This window comes from Embiotoca jacksoni, unplaced genomic scaffold (genome assembly GCF_022577435.1).
Source record: "Embiotoca jacksoni isolate LCO1_2020_lvr unplaced genomic scaffold, fEmbJac1.0.p SCAF_11, whole genome shotgun sequence".
Lineage (NCBI taxonomy): Eukaryota > Metazoa > Chordata > Actinopteri > Embiotocidae > Embiotoca > Embiotoca jacksoni.
The window spans coordinates 14,512,511-14,538,046 of record NW_027185241.1 but is presented as its reverse complement, the minus strand read 5'-3'; the positions used below and the strand labels follow the sequence as shown (position 1 = coordinate 14,538,046).

Here is a 25,536-nt window from a genome sequence, read left to right as displayed (position 1 = left end):
TTTAACAGCATTTTTACCATCGGTATAACATAACTAAAATAATGACACTGTAATGCAGTTAGTGGAAATGATTGTCAAGCTGAACCCATTGTCTTGTGCCAGTAGTGATGTTATTGTTTATGTTTCTTGATATTGACAACCAAGACAATGTTTCGTGAAGCCTGACTCGGTCTTTGGTTTATGTAGGTGCCTTTTGGGGAAATAGTAGCTTTACATTGACACAATATTCAAAGCAAAACAGCCACTGTACTGTTGCTGCTTGGTCAAAAATACATTTAAGTGACAGCTAGTGGTGATGTTTGAGCTGAGCTTTAGGAAAATGAAAACAGGGAAATCTAACCATTGTAAATCCTATATTGGGGATGTTTACTTATCATGGGATTTAAAGAATCTGTCTTTATAATTGATGACATCCAATGATTGTACAATCAGAGCAGAGACAGAAGAGTTAATTTTGCAGAACTTGAAGTTATATAACAAAATAATAACAAAAACACAAAAGATGTTGATGTTTGTTGTATGTCTTTCTCACTTTTCCTCCACATCCTCGATATAGATATATCCCGTTTCTTTCTCTACCATTAATATTTTGATACCCCTTTCAATATGTTCTTCACTTGCATGGTGGCTTCACATGATACTTCTTGTTAACTTTTATTTCCACCCCTATTTCTCCTCCTCATATTCACCCTCCTCTTCTCAAATTCTCTCCTCTCTGCTCCTCTTCCCGCATTTTCTTTTCTCTCCTTCCATAACCAGCTCTCCCCTCCCCCCCTTCTCCAGCCCTCTCTCCAGATCTGTTCTAGTTTACACTCTGTTACTAATGATCAGAACAGTGCATTAATAATTAACACTACGAAAGCCAAATGTTGTACTGAGACATGTTTATGTCTAGGTACGAGGCTCTTCTTCGAGCAGCGGAGCCCATCCCACTCTCCGCACTCAAACTGCTGGTATCGATGACTGAACACAGCACTCAGATCTGCAGGTACTGTACATACAATCAGTCACACACAGAGACGACAAAACACTTCATCATTATACCAAAATGTGACCTTACTTCATGTATTATCAACATAATATTGTAAACTGAAGAGAACAGAAAAGAGTAGAAGAAAGTATTCTTATAAATTATTCCTTAGTAACTGAAATTAAATATGGACAATACATTTGAAAAGTGCAGATAATTTTGAATCCATTATTCTGATTCTCTATCCGAGACCAAGATTTGCTCATATTAAAGTGTTTTGCAGTCCTTGCAGGTGCAGATACAAATACACACAGGCACATTTTAGGCACTCTGTGTATAATGTTTTAATGCCAAGGCCGGTGATTCCCAGTTCAGCACTGTGAATCATTCACAGCCACTCGCACACAAACAAACGTGGATTACTATGCACTCCCAAACACACACATCTGCATAAATGCACACACAAACGCACCCACACTTATTATGAGCAGCGATGTATTTGCCAACTACAGTATACAGATATACACAAATGATCATATGGTGATGTAGCTGATGCACATTCAGAGCTAATAGCAACAACATCCTCACAGCTGCTCCACTGCTGGTGATCTGCATTCAACAAGACCCTTTTCACCCGTCTTTAAGCCAGTGTTTTCTACATTAGTTATCAGTTTAGTGACAGAAATAAGGTGCTGTATCAGCTGAGATGTGTGAAAACTTGACATGTTGTGCTGATGTATCTTGGCACAGTCGCATGTCCTGAAGAGCTTTGCTTAAAAATGTAATGCACGCTCCTTAAATATACGACACTAATACAAAATTATTGCTGCCGCTGAAGTAAGATTCGCTCCTGCATAATGTGGAGGTAATTCACTATTCAGAAATTTAAACACATCTCTCGAGAGAGCAGTCATTTGACACCAAATTAAAAAGAGGTAAATATGGGTTGCTGTTGCACAGAAAATTGCTGATTCCTTGTCCAACCATGAGAAGACTCACGTGTGTTTGTGTGTGTGTGTTTATATATGTGTGTGTACTCGTGTGCGCGTTGATGTATGTGTGTTAGACGTGTTCTGACAGCAGCTGTCAGTAAGTCTTGATACTTTGGTCATCTGTCTCTTTTCAGCTGTTGACAAAGATGGAAAGTGAGATAGAAAAGAGGACACTGAGAGTGAGAGAATGAGGAAAGCAAGTGGATAGAGGGGTGAGAGGAAGGACAGAAGGAGGAAATAAGAAAGTGATGGGGAGATTTAGAAAGACAGATGGGGAAAGAAGTAACACCAGGAAGCAAAGGAAATGTTGACCAAAGAGTGTGGGCCGAGTATGTAAGGGATGAAGAGGGAGCATGAGTAGATTTGCATCACTTCCTGGCTTAGAAAAGAAGGCGAGTTAAAAGAAAGAGAAAACTGGGTGCGATGGCCTTCATGAGTAACAAATTTCAGCTTTTCATCCACCAAATGATGAATTCAAGAGCCTTGTTTTCAAACTTATTTGAATCTTAGTACGTTTTAGTTACTTGGTCCTAAAAATGCAGTCATTGTCAATATTTTTGTATTACAAAGTGGTCATAGACATGGAAATGTACATGGCCGACTATTGTAGCTCAACCACAATATCAATTAGTATTAGCAGTATTAATTTACAACATCCATGATTAACCTTCTGTTTTGTCCTTCCCTCATTTCTCTCCCTCCTTCTATCCACTTATTTTATCTGCTTCAGCAATAATGACTCAATAAATCTCCTCTCACTAATATCCCACTCTCCTTCCATCTCCGTCTAGCCCTCCCTCCCCCACTCCCGGAGTTTAAAGTTTGTCCTCATCGCTGAATATGCCCCTACTTCTCTTATCAGTCATATTACCCCCTCTCGTCTCCATCCTTCTCCTCCTCCACCTCTCCTCATCCTCCTCTTTCCTTGACACAAGTAGAGTGACGTGAACTTTTCAAATTGGTGTCAGCACTCTTCTCTCTACATCTGTTTTTTCCCTCTCCCTCTTTCCCTCTGACATTATTAACAACATTTTACATTTTTTCTCCATCTCCCCCGCTCTCTTTCTCTCACCATCTCTAATTTATTAACATTAGTCCACATTTCTCTCTTTTTCTGTGCCCTCTCTCCACAAGTTTCCCTCCATCACTGCGGTTATACAATCAGAAATTAAATTGCCTGGGTCTTGGTTAGATAAGTGTGGCTATGAAGCCCGCCGAGCGGTAATTAGATGGTAAATTGGGGACATTAACGTTGGGGAGGCAGCCTGCTGTCTCTCTGTATTATCACAGTCCAGACACACCTTCAAACAACTACATTTACCATGACCTTTAGCCAAAGAACCTCAAGCTGTGTGGTTACATGTGTGTTTGCCCATGTATGTGAGATGTCCTTATAAGTATGTCTGTGTGAAAAGTGTGTGTGGATGTGGCCGTGCCTTTTCAAACATGCTTTGCCTCCTGCCTCATTCTCCAGTATTAGGCAGTACATTCTCTTAATTTAACTTGATTGGATATTTTATTGTGGTTGTCAAAGAATTTTTGTATCAAACAATTCAATTCCTGCATCTTATATTGTTGTGTAAAACCATTACATAAAAAAAAAAAAAAGTGTAGTTATTTGGACACTTGCATCTGTCATCCAAAGAAAAGTGGAATCATTAACTGTCGAAACTAAAATGGTTATTTTCACACGCTAAAAGGCTGGAATTGTATGTAACATCCTGTTCTACTCTCTGGTGGGAATGAATGCGTATTTTGAAATATTCTTTTGGGGGTTAAAAAACTCATTAAGGTGTGTCGGTTTTTTTTTACTCTACAGAAGAGCTATATTATGATATAGGCTAATTTGACAAAGTCAGAATATAACCTCCTGACTTCCTGTTTTTTTATCTTTGTATCTTTTCATGTGAGATGAACAAGGTCCAAATATCCCTTTCATCATTTGTTTTAGCATTTTCTTTTTTTTTTTTGCTTCACTAAGTGATGTAGCTGACAGACGGAACACATACGAGCCGAGGTTAATATATTTTAGTTGTTGTCCACCTTGTATTCTCTGTAATGAAGCTCCTAATTGTATATTTGATGTATGACTTGTGCAGTGAGGGTTGTCTCATTCTATTATATTTAGCCTGTCGTGTTGTGGTTTGTTCAGTGTCTGGTCTGGTGCACTGTGTCTATTGCTGTATGGCTGGTAGTTTAAAGGTGGTCCAGTTTATCATGTTGCGTTAGCCTGGCCTGTCCTCTCATCTCTCAGTCTGTCACCCCCTTAATGGGAGGCCATCCATCACATCTACAAGCACACACAATCACAGACACACACACACACTCCCACACCAACACATGTATAAAAGGCTGAACGTAGAGTGCATTGCTAAATATGAAGTACCTATAGACAGTAAGTGTTCTCAGTATAGAGGATGGATTTACTGTTCAACTAAAGATAAATATGGTAACTGTCTCTCTGAATGCATTTTATTTCAGTGACCAACCTCACCAACCATTACACAATAAGTTCTGGGTCAAAATAGCTCATTCATCAGGGGGGAGATGAGAACAGCAGGTGAGCAGACTTACCAAAGAATGCAAAAATTGGCTTCATCTTACAATTTAACCATGATGACCTCCAACTAAAATTATGAAGCAAAGGTTCACGATGTCCAAAACTAACTGCGGACTGAAACAGCTGCATGGCCCAATAAATCTGTTTCTTTAGCAGCTGCCTATGGTGAGCTGAGAATTTGGTGTAATGGGGTGGAGAATTCTCAACAGACGTGAAAATGGTATTGATCTCTTTGTAAAAAGTGGGCTACAAGTCTGCAGCAAAAGTAATCAGCTGGAACAAGGAAAAAGTATGTCTGTAACACTACAGAATGTAAAGTAGACAATATACCTGTAGAAGAATGCAATAAAAATAAATGTAAACAGTTCTGAGGACAAACTATGATGAACATTTGGTATCTTTTGCTGATCAGATTCACTCCTACCTGTGAGTCTGACTTTTGTTAAATGAAAAGCCTCTCAGTTGATATACCGTCATATTAACATGATTCTAGGAAGTTCATATTAACTAACTTCTGTCCCTGTTCAGTCTCAAAACGGCACCTTTTTGATGAGAGGGAACATTGTGTTCGCTGCTGAAAACTCTGTGAGAAATTAGGTCAGCTTGTTTAGATAAAAGTTGCCGAGGTTGTCTGATGGCTGCTGGACAAGCTATAAATCACAGTTAGACTGAAGACAGGTTTTTAAATCAGTGGACGGGCTTTGTTACCTGCAACTTATTATTAACACCTGTCTGATTTAAGCTAGCTTTGTTCATTACAGCCTCAGTGCTTTCTTTCTTTCTAATGCACACAGACACAAACACACAAACAAGATTTGTGTTCATATATGTCGACACTCCAACCACACAGTAATTGATTGTGAGTCAAAGAACCTTCATCATTAAGTAAACAGAATGCCATTGCTAATACAGACATCCATCTCTCTACTTCTCTCTTCTACTGTGTCAACTGTTCTTCTGGTTTTTCACTATGGATTTATTCACATTACTATTTTCCCTCTCTACTTCTCCTTCCATTCATTTGTTTCCCCACTCTTCTGTCTTCTCTGTCCAAAACGCACTCTTTTCTTACCTCATCTTCTCTTCAGCCCTCATCACCTCCGTCTTTCTCCTCTTTTACTTCCTCTCACATTGTCTGCTCCCATCACTTCTCCTCTTTTCGTATTTTTTCTCAATTCCACTGGTAGCAGACAGGAGTCGTCGTAGCAGAACTCCAACCTTAATGAAGATGAAACAGCTGTGTGTCTGCATGTGTGTGGTTGTGTGTGCAAACTGCATGTGACCAGTGAATATATTAAATTAATTCCTCCATTTCTACTGTCGCCTCAAAGTGTATTTTTTCTCTCCTTTTCAGGTTGATCAAACATAGTAGGATCCTACCAATAGTCTTTCAGCTCATTACGGTAAGAAGCCAAACTCAATTAATCAATTAGTTTTCTATCAGCTTATCCATAAATCACTTGGTCATTCAATCAGTCTGATATTAAATAGCCTTAACAATCAGCTAATCAAATCCATTTAGCACAATTTGTGTTTTTAATGACATTCCTGCTGTATTTTCTCACTGCTCAGTTGCTTTCGGTCGTCTTCCTTCTCATTCTTCCCTCACTCGCTACATCCAACCCTTATAGATGTATTTATGTAAATGAGTCTGAGTGGTGTTGACCTATTAGAGGGCTGGTGTAATTGACTGGCAGGTCAGCAATATAGAGGAGGAAGGGTTAATAGAGTGGGAATATGGACTCCACTATTAAGATCGCACACAAAAGCTTTACAGACAAACCCACAGCCACTTGTCTGTTATCAGTGAAGCATAACAACGTTTCCAGGAAACAATTTATTTCACCTGACCCTTGTTGCAGGCACACAAGCTAAAGCACCCACCAACACAGAGCAATATGTTTCCAGCAAACCAAAACATTCATGCTGCAGCAAACAATTCACCCTTTACATACACACACACACACACACACACACACACACACACACACACACACATACTCACTTAATAATCAGTGTTCTGCATGGCTGCCTGTCCAGCCCTGACTAGCTGATGCAGAATATTAAACACTGTTATCCAACAGCCTGATTAACTCGTCTCCTGATTGTTTACTCCTGTCTGAAGCAGTCATGTCTGGATCCATTACCGCCGTCTATACTGCTCACGTTTGGATTGATTTATGCTGCCTGAAACTCCCTGATCTAGATTGATTACACCTATCGCTGGTGATCACACTTGTCATGGAGAAACTCACCTAATTGTGTTTGTCTAGATGATGAAGTAGTTCTGCTTCAGACATGAAAGGACCTCAGGATGCTGGTTGGACCAGGGTTTTTAACAGGTTGCCTGCTGTACCTGAAGCAGGAGGCTGTTCACAGTGGATTGTCTGCTGTAAAATAGTTTTACAAATCCTCCCTGGCTATACATACTGTAAATACACCACTTACATAAGATGGATGAGTTCAAGTACAGGGTGCAAGTTAAGCCTATGTTTGCCATTCCTCGTTGCTCGTTGTCAAAATAGATGAGGTTTGTCATTTGTTGGTTCTGACAGGCAGGTCGTACTTGGCGTGAACTGATGTCATTGCCTTCAGCCTCAGGCAACTGCACATGATGAGTACCAGCCAGGCTTATCGGCTCGTACACAGATCACACTGATGTGCACAGACCCCGCAGGCTGAGCTGGTGTATCTCAGAGAGGATCAAATAGTGAAATGGGGGCAGGAGGAGGAAGGGGAAGTAAATTACTGTAGGAGGAGGGGGAGAAGAATTTGTAAGGAGGAGCAAGAAGGAGCACAAATAGTAAAGGGAGGAAAAGCAAAGGAGGACAAGGGAGAGGTGAGGAGATAGGAGTCAGAGGAAGGTGGAGACTATAGGCTTGACCCAGGTTTCCTGTTAAAATCAATCCATTACCACAGGTCACAACTACACCATCCTCCGGTAGAAAGAATGAATTTGTTCTTTTGCTCAACCACGTCCATCAGAACATATTCTTCTTCTTAAATAGAGCATATCATTCTATCCGTTTGTCTGCGTTATTTTGCTTCTATCAATAGAAATGTCATGAAAACCTTTCACAAAGTACAGAAATTACTTCTAATGACAACAAAAAGACCTTTTGAAAAAAGCTATTTTTAGGTGAAAGCGTTGACAGTTCAGTTCATAAAACATAGAAAAGGCAGGCCCTACTATCACAGTGACTTCACTGTTAGTAGTAACAAGAAGACATGCTGTAGGCCTGCATCCAATAAATTAAAGACCTGGAAAACCAATGATTTTTTTTTATGGCAAAATGTCCATTTTCAAAAACATAATGTATTGCATATACCAGTTTATTCTGCTGGTAGGCAGTGTAATAATTGATCTCATGTGCCAAGTGGGTTATCTTGTAACAGGTTCACACATGTGTCTTAAATGGATGGGTTGCAGTACCATGGGAGCAGGGACTCTTCCACACTATGTCTATTTCTCTTAATACATCCATGATGAGAGCCTTTAAGAGCAGAGCAGCACTGGGCTGAAGGCCTTAAACCTCTAACTATACCAAACTCAAAAGTAGTTACACATATTTAAGCAAATTAATATGTATAAATAAAGGTTCCACAGACAAAATAATGACAAGAATTATTCAAAAAGATCAACATTCAGAAATAAAGGGGGGTTTTTGGGTTGTTGTTTTTTTTTGCACAATTACACAGATTGTATTCTCTTCAATATGTTGAAAGGCTTTTTCTCAACACAAATTCAAAGTCAAATTGATGGTTTTCCGTAATTGTGTTGTGTTTTATGACAAGTCAGGAACCCTTTGTGGCCCACATACAAAGTGATATTACCTGTCCTGTAGCTGACATCACTGATAACCAGTGCACAGACTGTTTTGAAGATCATTACCTCTGTTTGCATTACCTACCTCAAGTCATCACATTTGGTTTGGTTATATATTAGCTGGTTAAAAAAAGTACTATGAGAAAACCTTCAACTCTGGGTTGACTGTAGAATACATGTTATAATTAATACCTTAGATATCTTGTCTCCGTCTGTATTTATTTTTTATTTGATTTGTTTTTGTGTATATATTCTGTGTGTGTGTGTGTGTATTTTTTTATTCATTGCTCTTATTTGATTTGATTTTTTTCTAAAGTAATTATTTTTTATCTACCTTATTTCCTATATCTCATAAGTATTTGTAAATTTGCTCATATTGTGTGCACTTTTTTTTGTCTTCTCTATGCTGCTGTGACGAGTAAATTTCCACACTGTGGGATTAATAAAGTCAAATCTAATCTAATCTAATCTTATTTTATCTTATCTTATCTTACTTTTCCAAGGCTAACGGCAGTAATGTCACCAGCGGGATGGTCCAGAATGCAGTCGTCTTTTTGTGTAATCTCAGTGGCGACAACGTCTTGGATCAGCAACCACTGCATCAGCAAGGTACAGTATATCTGCATACATCATGAATTTGGCAGTAAAACATTTTTTAGATGCTTCTCTCCTTTTCTTGTTTTGTGCCGTCTGTTACACTTGTACCATTGTTACGGATGTAAATTAGGCCTGTCTGTCTTTGACCCTGCTGAACTACTGCACTGTGTGTTTCAGGATTTTGACTCCGCTCACATTAGTTATTGTTATGTTAGTTGGTCACATGTTTTTTACTTCACTGCAACGTAATGCTTATTCAGGTCAGCAACCTTGGCTGTTTGTTTGTGTGTGCCTGAGGCATTGCTTTCAGTCCTTCAGCTATGGTGAAACCTCATATTATTAGAATTTCATGTGGTTCCAGTGGATCCATGAGGAGGAGTCACATTTATGTTGTGTGTCCTTTCGGAGTGAGGACAGTTTTGAGAAGTTAAGTCATTTTAGGCCCATTTCAGCATGAAGAGTCTGGGATTAGAACTTTAATTAGAAAGAAGGAATGGAAACACAAAGCTCAGGGATGTTGGGATGCAGCCCAAATCTAACATGAGAAAATGAAGGTAGTAAATTAGAGAAGAGTGTTTGCAAGAATACATTTACAAACACTGCTGCTTCTGTATATGTGAGATGTGTGCATATGCAAATGTTCCAGGACCCACAGTTCAACAGTGTAATTGCAACTCTCAGCAGCAATGAAAACACAACACAATAATGCTTCCTTGGATTTCTATTTAAAGACTGTGTTAATTTCTCTCTATCTTTTGTGCCTCATTCTGTCCATCCTCTTCTCTGTACACTCCTATCTACTATCAACCCTTCCTCTGCCTCTATTTCCATTGGGTCAGCAGTGCGGCAGTTCAGTGGTAAGCATCATTATCATCCAATCAGCTCGACTCTCAACAAGAAACTGTCAACCCAGCACTAACACTGGTCTGGCAATTAACGCTATCTCCACTCCTCACTTCTCCTCTTCCCTCCTCTCCTATTCTGTCTCCCTTTATTTTGTTATTCCCCTCGTATCCCTCCTTTTTCGGCTTTTCCTATTATCCACTTTTCCAATCTACTCAGCTCACATCTTGCCCCCTCATCTTCTCGCCTTCTTCGTCTCTGTTCCCAATTTTACCTTCTCCAATATCCTGTGTTTTGGGCTGCTCTTCGGTCTTCTCTTCTCCTCTTCCTCCCTCTTTTTCATTGTGGTTCACTCGCGATCAGTGTGGCGATGGCAAGAAGGAAGGGAGAGGGAGAGGAGGAGAGAAGAGGAAAAGGGAGGAAGCATGTATAATTGGCTTTTTAAGGTGTGACAGAGAGAGGAGGGGAAGGGTGGTGTGTGAGACTGTATGTGTGTGTCTGTTTGTCTGAGTCTGTGTGCGTGAGTGTGTTTGTTGGGAGTGAATGAAATAGACAGTGAAGAAGAGCAAAAATAGGGAGGTATGTTTTTGTGCTTGTGTGAATGCATTTGTGCTTATGCCTCTGTGTATGTGTGTGACAGAGAGGAGATCTGTGTGTGAATGTGTGGAGTGGATGCAGGAGCACGCAGTCCGTGTGTGTGTGTGTGTGTGTGTGTGTGTGTGTGTGTGTGTGTGTGTGTGTGTGTGTGTGTGTGTGTGTGTGTGTGTGTGTGTGTGTGTGAGAGAGAGAGAGAGAGAGAGAGAGAGAGAGAGAGAGAGAGAGAGAGAGAGAGGAGATGAGGTTTATAATTGGGCAGATTTGCCTCCGACTGAGATAATACCCCCTGGGGAATGAAGACAGAGGGAGCAAAGAGAGAGGGAGGAAGAACAGAACAACAGAAAGAAAAAGATGGCAAAAAAAAAAAAAAGCATGAGAGAGAAGTGAGAGGGAGGATGATATAGCCAGAAAAGGAAAATAGTAGGTAAAAAAGGGTAGCAGAGAGGTGACAGAGGGGAAAATGGGATACACAGAGAGAGAATGTGGAGCATTTGGGTTGGAAACACAGAGGAGAGATGAGATGATAGAGGAGGAAATTGGAGGTTAAAATGAGTGACAGTTTGATAGTGGGCGAGATGAAGCGAGGCGGGAGGGGAAGAATAACTTGACAGAGTGAGAGATGATTCCTAAACAAAGTTCCTATTATTTTATATGATCCTGGATTGCTCAGTTTTAATTTGAGAACATGAAGCAGACTAATGGAGAAAGTCTTGGTTGTAATCTGATTATATAAGGATATGAGGCTTCAGGCTTCTCTCCTCAAAGTGAATCCGAGACCCATTTCCGAGGCACACTGACAAGCAGACTGCGTGATTTAATAAGGAAGTGGTCACATGTAGAGCATGAGAAATTCAACCCAACAATTCAAGTGTTCGCACCCTGAGCAACCCCTGAGTTTGTTCTTGGGCCGAGGTGCTGACAAAGTGTCAGTTAATTAAAGTGCTGTTGTCTTTTAATTAATTAAAGAAGTCCTCAAGGACTCTGTGTGTCTTCAGAATCCTTGAAGGTCTCTCAGGTTGCTGCATTGGTTTAATCTGCCACTAGTTCTTGTTATTTCTCCTGACCTTCTGTGAGAAACTCAGAGGATTTTTTTTTTTAGGTAATTGCCTCTGTGCCGGTGTTATCTAGTTTCTGTGGAATTTGCATCTATAAATTGCCATTTGAAATTGATGTCTGGTTATTTCCCCAAACGGTATCTAAACAAATTCTATAATGGTTTTTCCAAACTATGTCCATATATATCCAATCAATAATAATGCCCCTGGCATAATTCATACCACAAAGATCTGTCTTCCATATTAATGTTTTGACATGAGCACGCACCTCAGAGGTCATTGGATTAACAATTTTTCATAATGGAAATCAATGAAACACACTTGACAGTAAGTGTAAGATGTTTTGCAGTGTCCTTGCATCCCCTTGTTAAAAACATTGATTTATAAATATTTTGAATAGGTATTTTATTTTCCAAAGAACTTCCCAGCGTGAATAACTTTCCACCCATTTACAGTACAACTATTTTAAGTGTGTGACAGTATTGTTGTCTTTTCCCTTACCTTAAACCTTACCACTATCTCAACCTAACTTAATTGGTTTTACTTCCCTAAACTCCGTCCAGTCAGACCTTCCCCTCAGACAAATTAATTTTGGAGCAGTCACAGGCAACCTGTGCTGTCCTTGGCTATGGGGTCCATTATTGGTACATATTTTCAAGGTTGATTGCAAACTTTAGGCGAAAGTTCTGAGGCTGGCTGAGTGGTTGCGCTTCTTTAGATTCATTCAGGTTGATATTGACCGATGCATGAAAACGTAATGCTGAGTACACCGCAGGAGGCCACTTGTATTAGCTGTAGGGTGGGACCAAAAAAAATGGTTGTACACATCGTAGACAGTTACAGGTTGTATCTGGCCTGGGACCAATCAGCTAACAGCCTGAGCTGGTGGAATAATATCAACATGGAAAACCATTTGCATTTAGGTATTCAGGTAGCACATGATGCACACAGGGAATTTGACCACAACAACTCCATCTTTAATGAAGACGATCATACCACATGCATGTAAGTTACAATAGAGAAAATCACATTATTGAAAACATGTACATACAACTTTAATGAACTGAAACATGATCCATTTATCATACCTAAGTTTAGTAAAGGTTCTTCTGTCCCAAGACAACTTTCCTCCTTTGCTTACAGTCGTGCTTCAAGCTTTCCAGTCTGTTGATTCCCAACAGAACTAATTTGACAGTGGTTTATAAATAGATAATGCTGCAAAGCATTGTAGACTGTCTATTTATAACCTCGATAAAGTCAAAAAATGCCAAAATAGGACAGAGCAAACTGATTTACACTCATAAATTATTCACCTTACAGAGGTAACATTTGTACATATGTGACATCTTTAAATTTACTACTTGTTAGCAATGACTGAATTTGCCGGTGTGCGCGCACACACACACACACACACACACACACACACACACACACACACACACACTCACTCTCATACAGAGCTGATACTGGGTTCTCTGCTGACACAATAAACATTTTATACTGAAACGTGTGTACAACCTCTGGATGACTGAATTGCAGTCAGGAACCAAATCAAGACGAGCTGACATTGCACAAACATGAGGTGCCTTTATGTTACTCTTATCATAATACTATTGAGACATATAGAGTTGCTGTGAGGAAATATTTTGAGCAGAGTCGGGGCTTGTGTCATACTAAGCACATATTCAACCACACTTGCTATTTTCGTTCCTTTCTATGAATAGAAGAGTCATTATCTTAGCTGCTGACTTCACTCGTTAGATTATTTTTCATGGAACATGAATTATTTGTGCTTTGCCAACATGACTTTGTCTCCACACTCTGAATGTTTTGTACAGTTTAGCTTTGGAAGTGGTTTAGGTTATAAAGTTAAAAGCAACCACTCAAACCTTTTGTTTAAAGTAAAGAAATGTGCAAAATGTAAAATTGGAGACTGCAGCTGGAAAGCCCGTACTCGTGCTGTGACTTTCAGATGAAACTCAGTTAGCTGAGAGGGAAGGTTTTTATTCAGCCTGCAAGCAGATGAGGAGAATAAATGTTAGTCAACATGATGGATCTTGCTGACGTTGAGTACAGACTCTGCTTTGCTGGTGATGATGTGGAACTAAATGTCTCTTTTGGTTGAAGTAATGTCTTTTTTAATACTACCTATGATCTGTAACAGCATTTTGTTGGCATTTTTGGTGAAATCAGTGAAATTATTGACCAAAAAAAAAAAAAATCTATGAGCAAATGACTCACATTGCCCTAATGTGTTTAATTACCATATATGTACAGTAAGAATTATGTCCCCTGAAGAATACCTGCTTTGGTGTTTTTGGTCTGTGATCAGGTGTGTTTTGATGGAACATCTGGTATAATCTAAAAGGATTCATTCCATGAGAAAATAAAAACACTGTCGGCACTCGACAAGTGGTTTGATGAGCTGTGCAGCGCAGCCAGGGGGGGAGAAAAAAAATTGAAAACACTGGATGCATTTGGAAGCAATATTTGATATGCTTCAAATTTCCCTTGAAGCATATCTAAACAATAGGGCCTTGCGTTCTATTGTGAGCCTGTATTGTAATCCTTGTGTTGTAATAGAATTGTGTAGCTCGTTTCATATCATTGTGTGGTGTGATCTTTTCAGATTAATTGAGGACATTTTTTAAGATTCTGCTGTGTAACTGTATTGAAATAAATATGTCAGTCTAGTGATGGGAGAGTGTATAATATTGAAGCATAAACAGATACATATTGGCCTGTTTGTGCTGTTTTGTTTTGTAGCACAGCACTGACTCATCTAGCTATATCCAAATGATCACCGGTTACAAGCAAACTCTGTGCTATGTCCCAATATGAGCTTGTTTTTTTTAGGTGCACAATCAAAAGCCAATTTGAGTTTGGATTAATAATGCACCCACAGCCTGTAGTGGCTGCTGATTGGTGGCTAAAATGTCAGGAATCTTTAGAGATCTTATGCTTGATTGCATATCCTCTTAGTTTACTTTGTGATTTGGCCAATGTGGCTGTTTAAAGTGCTGTCAGCTTTCCTCAACAGATAATAACAGAACAATATCGTTATCATACACACAAGCAACTATCTAGAATAGAGTTTGTATCTAAGTAGGCCTGTTGTCAGATTACATTAACAGCAAAAGAGTTCTTTGTATGATTGAACGGTCCAAAGTAGAGCAGCTTGTCTAATTAATTATGTTGCCGTTTGACATAGTAACAGTACATCTCACTGACAGCAGGCAAGCACTGCCTGCACTTGTACTCACCAAAAGACACACACGTCTAACTTTCTAAATAAAGATCTGTTGGAATAGGAAAATAAAACTGGATGTATTTTCCCCAGTGAAGAGAATGATTTAATACTTTGGTTATTTAACTGTAACTTTGTGCACAGAAACGAAAATGAAGAACAACTTTGGACTTATTGATCGCCTGGGTATGGGTTCAGTATACATTTATTGGAACACTTGTGTGATATCTACCTGGATGGAGCAGAATCTCTCCAGTATTCACTGACAGAGATGTACAGCGCATCCAGAAAGTATTCACAGCGCTTCACTTTTTCCACATTTTGTTATGTTACAGCCTTATTCCAAAATGGATTCAATTAATTTTGTTCCTCAAAATTCTACACACAATACCCCATAATGACTTGAAAAGGCAGACACCTGTCTCTATATATGGTCCCACAGTTGACAGTGCATGTCAGAGCACAAACTAAGCCATGAAGTCCAAGGAATTGTCTGTAGACCTCCGAGACAGGATTGTATCGAGGCACAGATCTGGGGAAGGGTACAGAAAACTTTCTGCAGCATTGAAGGTCCCAATGAGCATAGTGGCCTCCATCATCCGTAAATGGAAGAAGTTTGGAACCACCAGGACTCTTCCTAGAGTCGGCCGCCCGGCCAAACTGAGCGATCGGGGGAGAAGGGCCTTAGTCAGGGAGGTGACCAAGAACCCGATGGTCACTCTGACAGAGCTCCAGCGTTGCTCTGTGAAGAGAGGAGAACCTTCCAGAAGGACAATCATCTCTGCAGCACTCCACCAAGCAGGCCTGTATGGTAGAGTGGCCAGACGGAAGACACTCCTCAGTAAAAGGCACATGACAGCCCACCTGGAGTTTGACAAAAGGCATCTGAAGGACTCTCAGATCATGAGAAACTAAATTCTCTGGTCTGATGAAACAAAGATTGAACTCTTTGGCCTGAATGCCAAGCGTCATGTCTGGAGGAAACCAGGCACCGCTCATCACCTGGCCAATACCATCTCTACAGTGAAGCATGGTGGTGGCAGCGTCATGGTGTGGGGATGTTTTTCAGTAGCAGTAACTGGGAGACTAGTCAGGATGGAGGGAAAGATGAATGCAGCAATGTACAGAGACATCCTTGATGAAAACCTTCTCCAGAGCACTCTGGACCTCAGACTGGGGAGAAGGTTCATCTTCCAACAGGACAACGACCCGAAGCACACAGCCAAGATAACAAAGGAGTGGCTTCAGGACAACTCTGTGAATGTCCTTGAGTGTCCCAGCCAGAGCCCAGACTTGAACCCCATTGAACATCTCTGGAGAGATCTGAAAATAGCTGTGCACCGACGCTCCCCATCCAACCTGATGGAGCTTGAGAGGTCCTGCAAAGAAGAATGGGAGAAACTGCCCAAGAATAGGTGCTAAGCTTGTAGCATCATACTCAAAAAGACTCGAGGCTGTAATTTCTGCCAAAAGTGCTTCAACAAAGTATTGAGCAAAGGCTGTGAATACTTATGTACATGTTATATTTTTGTTCTTTATTTTTAATAGATTTGCAAAAGTTTTAAACAAACTTTTTTCACTTTGTCATTATGAGGTATTGTGTGTAGAATTTTGAGGGAAATTAATTTAATCCGTTTTGGAATAAAGCTGTGACATAACAAAATGTGGAAAAAGTGAAGCGCTGTCAATACTTTCCAGATGAACTGTATGTAGTGTGACTACATCTCAGGATGTTCACAGTAGCTAGCTACCCAGAACGAGCTGCACAATATCTTCTGTCGTGTTAAATTTAATGAGCAAAGGAACACGGTTTTGCACTTTAGTAAGTCCTATTTATTCAGTGCATAGCAAGGTTTTGCAGCCTCATGTTGTACATGGAGCAGAGAGGGAGGGATGGAGTGAGGAGAGAGGAAACGGAAAAAGACATGAAGGGAGGAACAGAATGTGTTTTTAGATGAGCATGTAATTGAGTCCATTATGTGGTATGTTGATGTGATCAGTTTTTCATATGAGAATTTAACCCTGCACTGGTGAAGCTCTGTTCAGATCGTCTAATGTCATATTCAGCTGCTTTTCTCTGCAGGGCAAATTGGTGGCAATGAAATGCTAATTGACTGAAGAGGGAACGCGTCTCTCATCTTGATCAAGAACTATCAATCCGCGGTGTAGTCGAACCAGAGTCTGCAGTTACACACATTTACTGAGGCTCAGGTGTACTGTCATTCCTTGCACCTACACGTGGAGGAGAGTGAGACATGCTGGTTGTTAGGAACATAGAAGTTGGTTGGTTGTGAATACATATTAATCAATAACTGATCTTGTTAGCGGAACTGATTATATTTAATTTTACACGAAGACCATAGAGACACAGGCTCCTTGTTTTCTAATCGGATGTACATTTTGTTCATATGATAGTGTGGTTCGGGTCATGGCCAGATGAACCTGTTAGAGGACCCAGGGCAAAATGTCCTGTTGGGCCCCTAATGTTGTCATTTGACTAAAAGTCCCTTTATTTAGTATTATGTACCATGTGTGCACAGAGCACCTCGAAAAGTCAGAGTCACACAATTAGCTAATACTATTACTATGTATTAGTTCATATTATAATTAAGTGGTTCAGGCTCTTGATCTGTTATTTTTATTGCCAAAAACCATAATCACCTTGTGGCTCTGGGCCCGTGACTGTCCGCTTCGGTAGTGCAGCTTTGGTAAGAGGCTGTCATGATATTACCTTTGTAAAGCTTATGTCAATGTAGACTTTCCCGTTCAGATAAAAACTTCTCATGGAGACCTTTTTCTCTGCTACACAGAGCTTATAGAGGTGGTGGTGAGTACCTTCTCAAAAGCAGCTCTACTTTACCTGGACGGAGAGGAGCATGCTGGGAGGACAGGCAGCCATTTTGTGTTGCTAGCCCTTCTGGAACTGCTTCACAACATCCTAAAGCAAACATCAGCGGTTGTCCGCTCCGCACTGCAGGTATGAACACACAGCTAATAAGAAGCAGAGACTTTACTGCAGTAACAGAGTGGTCTGGTCAGTTGCCAGTACAAAATAGTTTCATGGCAACATGTGTTCAATGTTTCTATTTGACAATAATTTTACAACCACCAATACCATAACTTTTTTCCAATGGTTTAATAAAGAAGAATATCAAACGAAAATATAATCGTGGCTCATTGAGTAACTTAACAAAGTAAAAGAAGGTGTCTTATGTAGCCTGTCATGAATAAATAAATATATATTCTAAAACGACAACAGCATTTGCAAAGAAATCCTTTAAAAAAAAACCTCAGTGGCTACTCTATAATATTTTTGTACCTTATTGTTAGCCATGTGTTGCTTGTTTGTGTTAATCATGTTACACTAGTCCTTATAGGCCCTTGTACCTCCCACATTGAGTCACCACTATTCTCCAACTTCATCTCTGCTGAGTGCAGATTCACCAGCAGAAACACAAAGTCAACTTCCTCAAAATGTTGCCCTTGTACCTCGTCCCCGAAGGCATGTGCATGTGTGTCCCTTGATGTATGCAGTGGAAAGCATGCAGGTTTCAGCAACTGCAATGCTGAAGTTGTGGACTCAGGAGAAAGCGGATGAGGTCCTGAGTCCCTGGGACACACACACACACACACACACACACACACACACACACACACACACACACACACATATACAGGCATACACAGAGGGGCCTGTCTGGCTATGTCCCTGCGGCCTCATTATCACCGCTGGCTTTGTCCTCGGCTTGCCTCACTACAAACACACACACTCACAGACACACACACACACACACACACACACACACACACACACACACACACACACACACACACACACACACACACACACCAGACCCCATCTCCCCATAGTGTGCACCCCAGCCCAATGCATACATATTAATGGATGGACAGGGGGGGGACTAAAGTGGAGGGCTGGGTAAAAGACTGGGTGAAAGAGAGGAGGACAGAAGAGGAAGAAAGAGGAATGGAGAGATAGACGAAGAGACAGCGATAGAAAAGGGAGCAAGCAGAATGTGCAGCAGAAATCAATTCTGGGAGAAATGCAAAGCTCATTAAAACGAAAACTTCTGCCCTAACCAAATTCATTTGGGTAATAAGGTCTGATAAGGAGAGAGGACGTGACTAGACCGCTCTCCCCAAACTATTACTCAGTTGGTCAAGAGAGAGCGTCTCAGAGATTATATTTACTACAGAAGAAAAAAAGAGAGAGAGGGCGCAGCAGAGAAGGGTTGACTTTGGGAGAGAGAGAGGGAATGTGTGCCAGTATTAATCACATTATTCCACCGCTAATTGGCCTGAAGTTCCACTGTAGGCATGAACTGAACTAAAATAAGCCAAACTGAGGCACAGAGGTGCTAATGATGAAGGGCAGAAAAAAATGGAGGACTGGAGAAAGCTAAAATCCTAATGAGATGCAAAAATAACTTGATGTGACAAAGAAAAATGTTCAGCACATGTTGTCCTGAACACATGTTGTTTTAAAGGAGGTTTAAAATAACACAACACATACAGAGCAACTATTTTCTGTCGTAGTCTATCAGTGTCTCTTTCTGTGTCTGTCTCAGTCTGTCAGAATAAGTCTTGGCAGGTCTCTGGATCCATCATTATTGACTGTCAAATCTCTATAAATGATTTAACGTGTGTGTGTGTGTGTGTGTGTGTGTGTGTGTGTGTGTGTGTGTGTGTGTGTGTGGTGTGTGTGTGGTGTGTGTGTGTGTGTGTGTGTGTGTGTGTGTGTGTAGAGCCAGAGGCTATCTTGTCCAGCAGTGGAGACGGAGGCAGCAGAGAGGCTGCTCCGAGCCAACAGACCCCTGAGCCACCTCAGCACACACCTCATTCACATGGTGAGACCAACACGCGCAGATTCTTTGTGTGTGTGTGTGTGTGTGTGTGTGTGTGTGTGTGTGTGTGTGTGTGTGTGTGTGCATGCGTGCGTGTGCGTGTGTGTGCGTGCACATGTAAATGTCTCACATGCTACATAAATATTTTCTGTATGCACTAAATACTCATACAGTGAGATAAACTGTATGTTTGTTTATTAATGCAAGGCCCTGTGCGTTTGTGTGTATGTGTATGTGCGCAAGAGAGAGAGAGAGCGAGCTACAGGAAGATCTTTTCTACATTGTGTCACCGGTTATGACTTCTAATGCTCATATTTGAGAAAAGGTGATAGACGTAAAAAAAAATACTGATTTAAGAAGTTCAGATCAGTTACATCGTTTGAAAGTGACTCTGTATGCAGCAGTTTTCATCAGCTGGTTCCACCGTACACCTGTGAGCTTGTTATCTTTATAACTATATCTTTTATAGCCTCATGATTTCACAATTGGTCCCACATATTAGCTTGTTTTTTAAATGTGGGACATTAGGGTGACTTGATGGCTGAGCATTTAGGGTGCACACCACATGGGCCAAAATACCGTTAGCAGCTGAGTCTGTTCGACTCCCAGCCGGCTGGAACAGTCCTCCCCCTCTCTGTTTCCCCACGTTTCCAGTCTATTTCTACTGTACGACCTGAATAAATACAAATAAGCCAAAACAATTGGAACGTAGAAAATAACTTGTCGCAAAAAAACTAAAAACAAATCCGCAAGGTTTCTGTACAGTTAGACTAATTTTAACTAACGCGGATGAATCCATGAAGATCAGTTAAGCCATTTGTCCTGGTAACAAGATCTGCAGCTTCCTCCCAGAATAAATATGTCAGTTGTCAAAAGTACTCCCATGTGTCACTGCACTGGAAAAACACTACAGATCAAGTTTAGTTCAAAGTTCTTTCTTAATTACCCGCCTGCCAAAGATGCGGTTATTTTCTCTGTTATGACAATGAAGTAAATGCAGCAGTCTTCCAATAAACTACTTTTTGAAAGAGACAAGTATGTCACTCTGTCCTCTAATTCCTTCAACCAGTATGCTGACTGTGCTACATGTGATTTCACTGTAGAATTATAATATACATGCAGTATGCATATTGTGTCTGTTCCATACAGACGATTATCACAGTTTAATGAAGTAATTCATCTACGGTTATTACAAATATTAATCCCAGAAATGTGAAGTATCTGCAAGTACTAACTGAGAACGTGAGGCAGCCTGAAAAACAGGAAGATAATAGAGGGTACAGTCCTGGACTTTATGCTGAGCCATATTGCCATTCAATCATCTATACCTTCTGTCGCTGTACACACCACTGACAGTTAAATACTGTATGTGATGCAAAACTCCTGTTATCTGCAGTCAAATGCCATTATTAATGATTGAAGTGCTGTTAGAGTTCAAATCAAATTTAGTTGCTTGAAAAATTATGGCATGCCCAAAATACAGTCCATTGATTATATAGTGCACTACATTCACTGTCTATCTTTTTATTTTTTTCACTTGAGTGTCCAATCTGAGTGTGTAAATGTAACCTCCATGCAGTGCTGTCAAAAATAGCATTTATGTACATTATAAAAGAGTGTTACTGCTCACTGTTAACTAAACTACGTCCGTTGTGAGAGAATTAGTAAAAGGGAAGTAATGTTGGCTTTCTGAAACTTTCTTTCCATAAAAACAAATTGAACATGATTTGGAGGTAAACGGGAGATAAGAAAAGGTAAAGAGTGGAAGCCATGCAAAGAGATAAAGGTGAGGATGAAATGAGATGCAGGGAAGATAGATGAGAGAATCCATGCACAAGAAAGAGGGTGCAGCGAGGCATTCTGGGAAGTCGAGGATGTAGAAAGGGGAAAGAAAGCAGAGTGGGGGTAGAAGAAGAAGAGATCTCCTGGGACACAATAGAGGTTTTTACTTGACACATTGAGTGTTGGGTGGGCGCCTGTGTGTGTATGAGAGGGTTGAGGGAGCAGCTGACACACCCCCGGCCTCTGCACAGCCGCTTCGCCCCATGAGAGATTAGTGGCAGAGAGCAGGAGTGCCGATAAGAATCTAACATCACTAAAATTGTAAAATTGTAAAGCTTGTAAAGCTTCAGAACATGCAGTATGAAGATTTATGATTTATTTACAAAATATAGTGGTTTCAATTCATAGCAGATTTTGCATTTAGTGACTTTAAATTTAAAAACACAAATTGTCAAATTCGTTAACTGCCATTACTGACAGCACGTAGTTTTGAATGATAAAATGGAGGACCTCTGTTGTGATTAATATGTTGATCACCATATCAACCTAAAAGCTAAATAGACGATGACAGGTGTTGATTTGTTTTTATTTTTTAGTTAATTTAATACAAAGTGCAGTAAACAGAAACAAATGAACGTCAAGTTGATATTTAGTGTAACAACCAGATCCTCAGATGCGACGGTTTTATTTTTTCAAGATACAGCACACAGAATCATATAACATATCTGAATGGTGGAAGCTGTGAGTACACCTTCAAGAAGACAGTTCAGTCACTCAGTATATTTGATCTTAAAGTAACTTTAAAGTAAATAGAAACATGTTCCTTTTTTTTTTTTTTTACTATTTAAACTTTGCATGCATTAACTCACCGTGTCTCCATGTAGCTGTCTACTGAGAACCAGGAGGTGTGGGAGGAGTCTGTGCAGTGTCTGTCCCTTCTGGTGCAGCTCTACGGTGGAGAGGGTCACGACTGCCTGTCACCTTCCTGCCTACAAAGCTTCTCGCACATGCTGCGCACACACATGCACACCGAGACCCCTCGAGTACAGCGCACAACCCTGAGGATCATTAAACGGCTGGTGAGTAAAGTGCGCACGAGAGTATCCACGCAGACAGACACACGCAGACCAACAACTACACACATACGTAGGAGCGTTCACACAAATGTCAACATTGCTTACGGACAACTCAGGTGTAAATCTGTGCTCTGTTTGTGTGGAATCTAGGTCCTGTGTTTGTTTGTATTTTGGTGATACTGCAGAATGGAAATATTAAAATAAAAACAAGAGACACACACACACACACACACAGTCAGTCCGACTGTGCTGCTGCTCTGAAACTAATGTGTGGTTTCACCAGAAGCAGACTGACAGCGAGGGAGAAAAATATTGGTTCGTATCCTCCTGTCACTTTCTGTTCAGTGTCTCTCCAATTGTGTCTGATAGTCAAACGACTTGTAGCAGAAGGCCAAAGCTAACCTGTAAGAGAGTCTACTGCAGTTAAGCAGGTTGAGGCTACTACTCCCAATATAATAAATAACATGAACATGGAGGAAAAACTGTGCAGCTGCAGCTGCGATTCAACAGAAGTCAGATTCTAGCAAGGTGACAGTCTCCTCCCCTGACACATTAGACAGATTTCTAATTGGCAGATTTACTCATTCTGTTGAATTAAAAAGCCCATGAAAAAAACAAATAACTGCCAGCAAAATATTGATCAGCAGCAGATTAGACGAAACCAGATGTGAAGCAGTCATAAACATATTTGATGCACATTATGCAGCGTAGCTCTCTGAGGAAATCAAATCATACTGGATGGTTCTGTGGTACGAGATTTACACGGAGCATTAAAACCTGTAGGAAGTGTTGGTCTTTTCATGTGCTGTGGGAACAAGCTGGGACAGAAAGGTAAAACTGTTTACTTTGACACCAAGAACCAGGGTTTGCATCCTTTCTCAGGGCACCGAATAAAGTTACCTTTCTAAACCATGATGTCAGCATTTCTCAGATGTTAACCAAGTAGTTTCGGTTGCTACTTAAAACTTCAGAATAATTTAAGAATAAATTATTTCAAAACGCTGATATTGGATGTTTTAAAAATGTAGTCACTGAATTGAATCCAAGCGTGTTAATCATTGCAGAATTTCAGGATGTTAATTTGAACATCTAGTGAAGAGAGAGGCAGGGTTGGTGCGAGTGCAGTGAAAATACATCTTTAGAAGTCAACATGGAGTTAGAAAAATTGGCTGATTTTTCTGCAGACCCCTATGAATTATGTAAAATGCATTCCTAATGTTTTGGCTTGGCCGCAGGGTCATGGAATAGTTTCTGCACGTGGGACACAAGGTCAGCTGTCACCCTGAGATCATATGATCTGACTGAAGGCTGTGCCTGGAAGCTACCTTGTAGTTTGTGTGTGTGTGTGTGTGTGTGTGTGTGTGTGTGTGTGTGTGTGTGAGTGTGAGTGAGTGAGAGAGAGAAAGAGAGCGTTTGCGTGTATGTGTGTATTTTTGATTCCTCACACTAATTAGTTGTAGCCACCTGAACCACCCACACACAAACTCTGTCACACACAAGCTCACACACTCACCTCGCTCCCTTTCTGTCTGTCTGTCGTAACAAATTTGTCCTTTTGCACAAACTCCCTCATTACCCCCTGTGCTACGAGACAGAGCAACATCTCTACGTGTCTTCTCTCTCCTGCTCACCACCCTGAGCAACACACACACACACACACACACACACACACACACACACACACACACACACACACACACACACACACACACCGCAGTGTGTTTCAGCTATTTCCTCGTAGCTACAGGATGAGTCACTAAGCAGTGCTCGGAGCAGAACTGATTTATTTACTCAGAAACATACCCATTTGTTGTCTTTCTACACATTCAGTCATTCTACTCAATACAGCAGTTCATTTAAAAGATGTAAATGTAAAGTTTCACTCTCCCTCGGAGGGTGTTTTGTCATCTTATTCCGACTTCGTACTTTCTTTCCCAGTTGAACTCCAGTGGCTGTTTAAAATAAAACATACAAATTTATATATATATATATATATATATATACAGTACCAGTCAAAAGTTTGGACACACCTTCTCATTCAATGTTTTTTCTTTATTTTTTTCTACATTGTAGATTAATATTGAAGACATCCAAACTATGAATGAACACATATGGAATTATGTGGTAAACAAAAAAATGCTCAACAAACCAGAATATGTTTTATATTTTAGATTCTTCAAAGTAGCCACCTTTTGCTTCAATGACAGCTTTGCACACTGTTGGCATTCTTTCAGCTTCACGAGGTCGTCACCTGGAGTGGTTTTCCAACAGTCCTGAAGGAGTTCCCAGAGGTGCTGAGCACTTGTTGACTGCTTTGCCTTCACTCTGCGGTCCAACTCATCCCAGACCATCTGAATTGGGTTTAGGTCGGGTGATTGTGGAGGCCAGGTCATCTGACGCAGCACTCTATTACTCTCCTTCTTGGTCAAATAGCCCTTCCATAGCCTGGAGGTGTGTTTGGGGTCATTGACCTGTTGAAATACAAATGCTGGTCCCACTAAGCACAAACCAGACAGGATGGCATGTCACTGTAGAATGCTGTGCTAGCCATGCTGGTTAAGTATGCCTTGAAATTTTGAATAAATCACCAACAGTGTCACCAGCAAAGCCCCCCCCACACACCATGACACCTCCTCCTCCATGCTTCACGGTGGAAACCACACATGTAGAAACCATCCGCTCACCTTTTCTGCATCTTACAAAGACACGGCGGGTGGAACCAAAACTCTCAAATTTGGACTCATCAGACCAAAGTACAGATTTCCACTGGTTTAATGTCCATTCCTTGTGTTTCTTGGCCCAAGCAAATCTCTTCTTGTCGTTCTTCCTCAGTAGCGGCTTCTTTGCAGCAATTCGACCATGAAGGCCTGATTCACGCAGTCTCCTCTGAACAGTTGATGTTGAGATGTGTCTGCTACTTGAACTCTGCGAAGCGTTTATGTGGGCTCTAATCTGAGGTGCTGTGAATTTGTGGTTTTTGAGGCTGGTAACTCTAATGAATTTATCCTTGGCATCAGAGGTAACTCTTGGTCTTCCTGTCCTGGGGCGGTCCTCATGAGAGCCAGTTGCATCATAGCGTTTGATGGGGTTTTTTTGCGACTGCCCTTGAGGATACATTCAAAGTTCTTG

General features: G+C 40.7%; 1 protein-coding gene across 1 annotated transcript in view; it reads left to right on the top strand.

The window, feature by feature from the left end:
- The window catches only part of ulk4 (unc-51 like kinase 4), an 80,214-nt gene that overhangs the window by 45,914 nt on the left and 8,764 nt on the right, over positions 1–25,536 (top strand). The window contains exons 29-35 of the mRNA XM_069143276.1: positions 896–988; positions 5,877–5,925; positions 8,852–8,957; positions 9,788–9,802; positions 17,498–17,664; positions 19,451–19,552; positions 22,216–22,410. Of these exons, the coding sequence (XP_068999377.1) occupies positions 896–988; positions 5,877–5,925; positions 8,852–8,957; positions 9,788–9,802; positions 17,498–17,664; positions 19,451–19,552; positions 22,216–22,410 (727 nt within the window). The remainder of the gene's footprint in view (positions 1–895; positions 989–5,876; positions 5,926–8,851; positions 8,958–9,787; positions 9,803–17,497; positions 17,665–19,450; positions 19,553–22,215; positions 22,411–25,536) is intronic.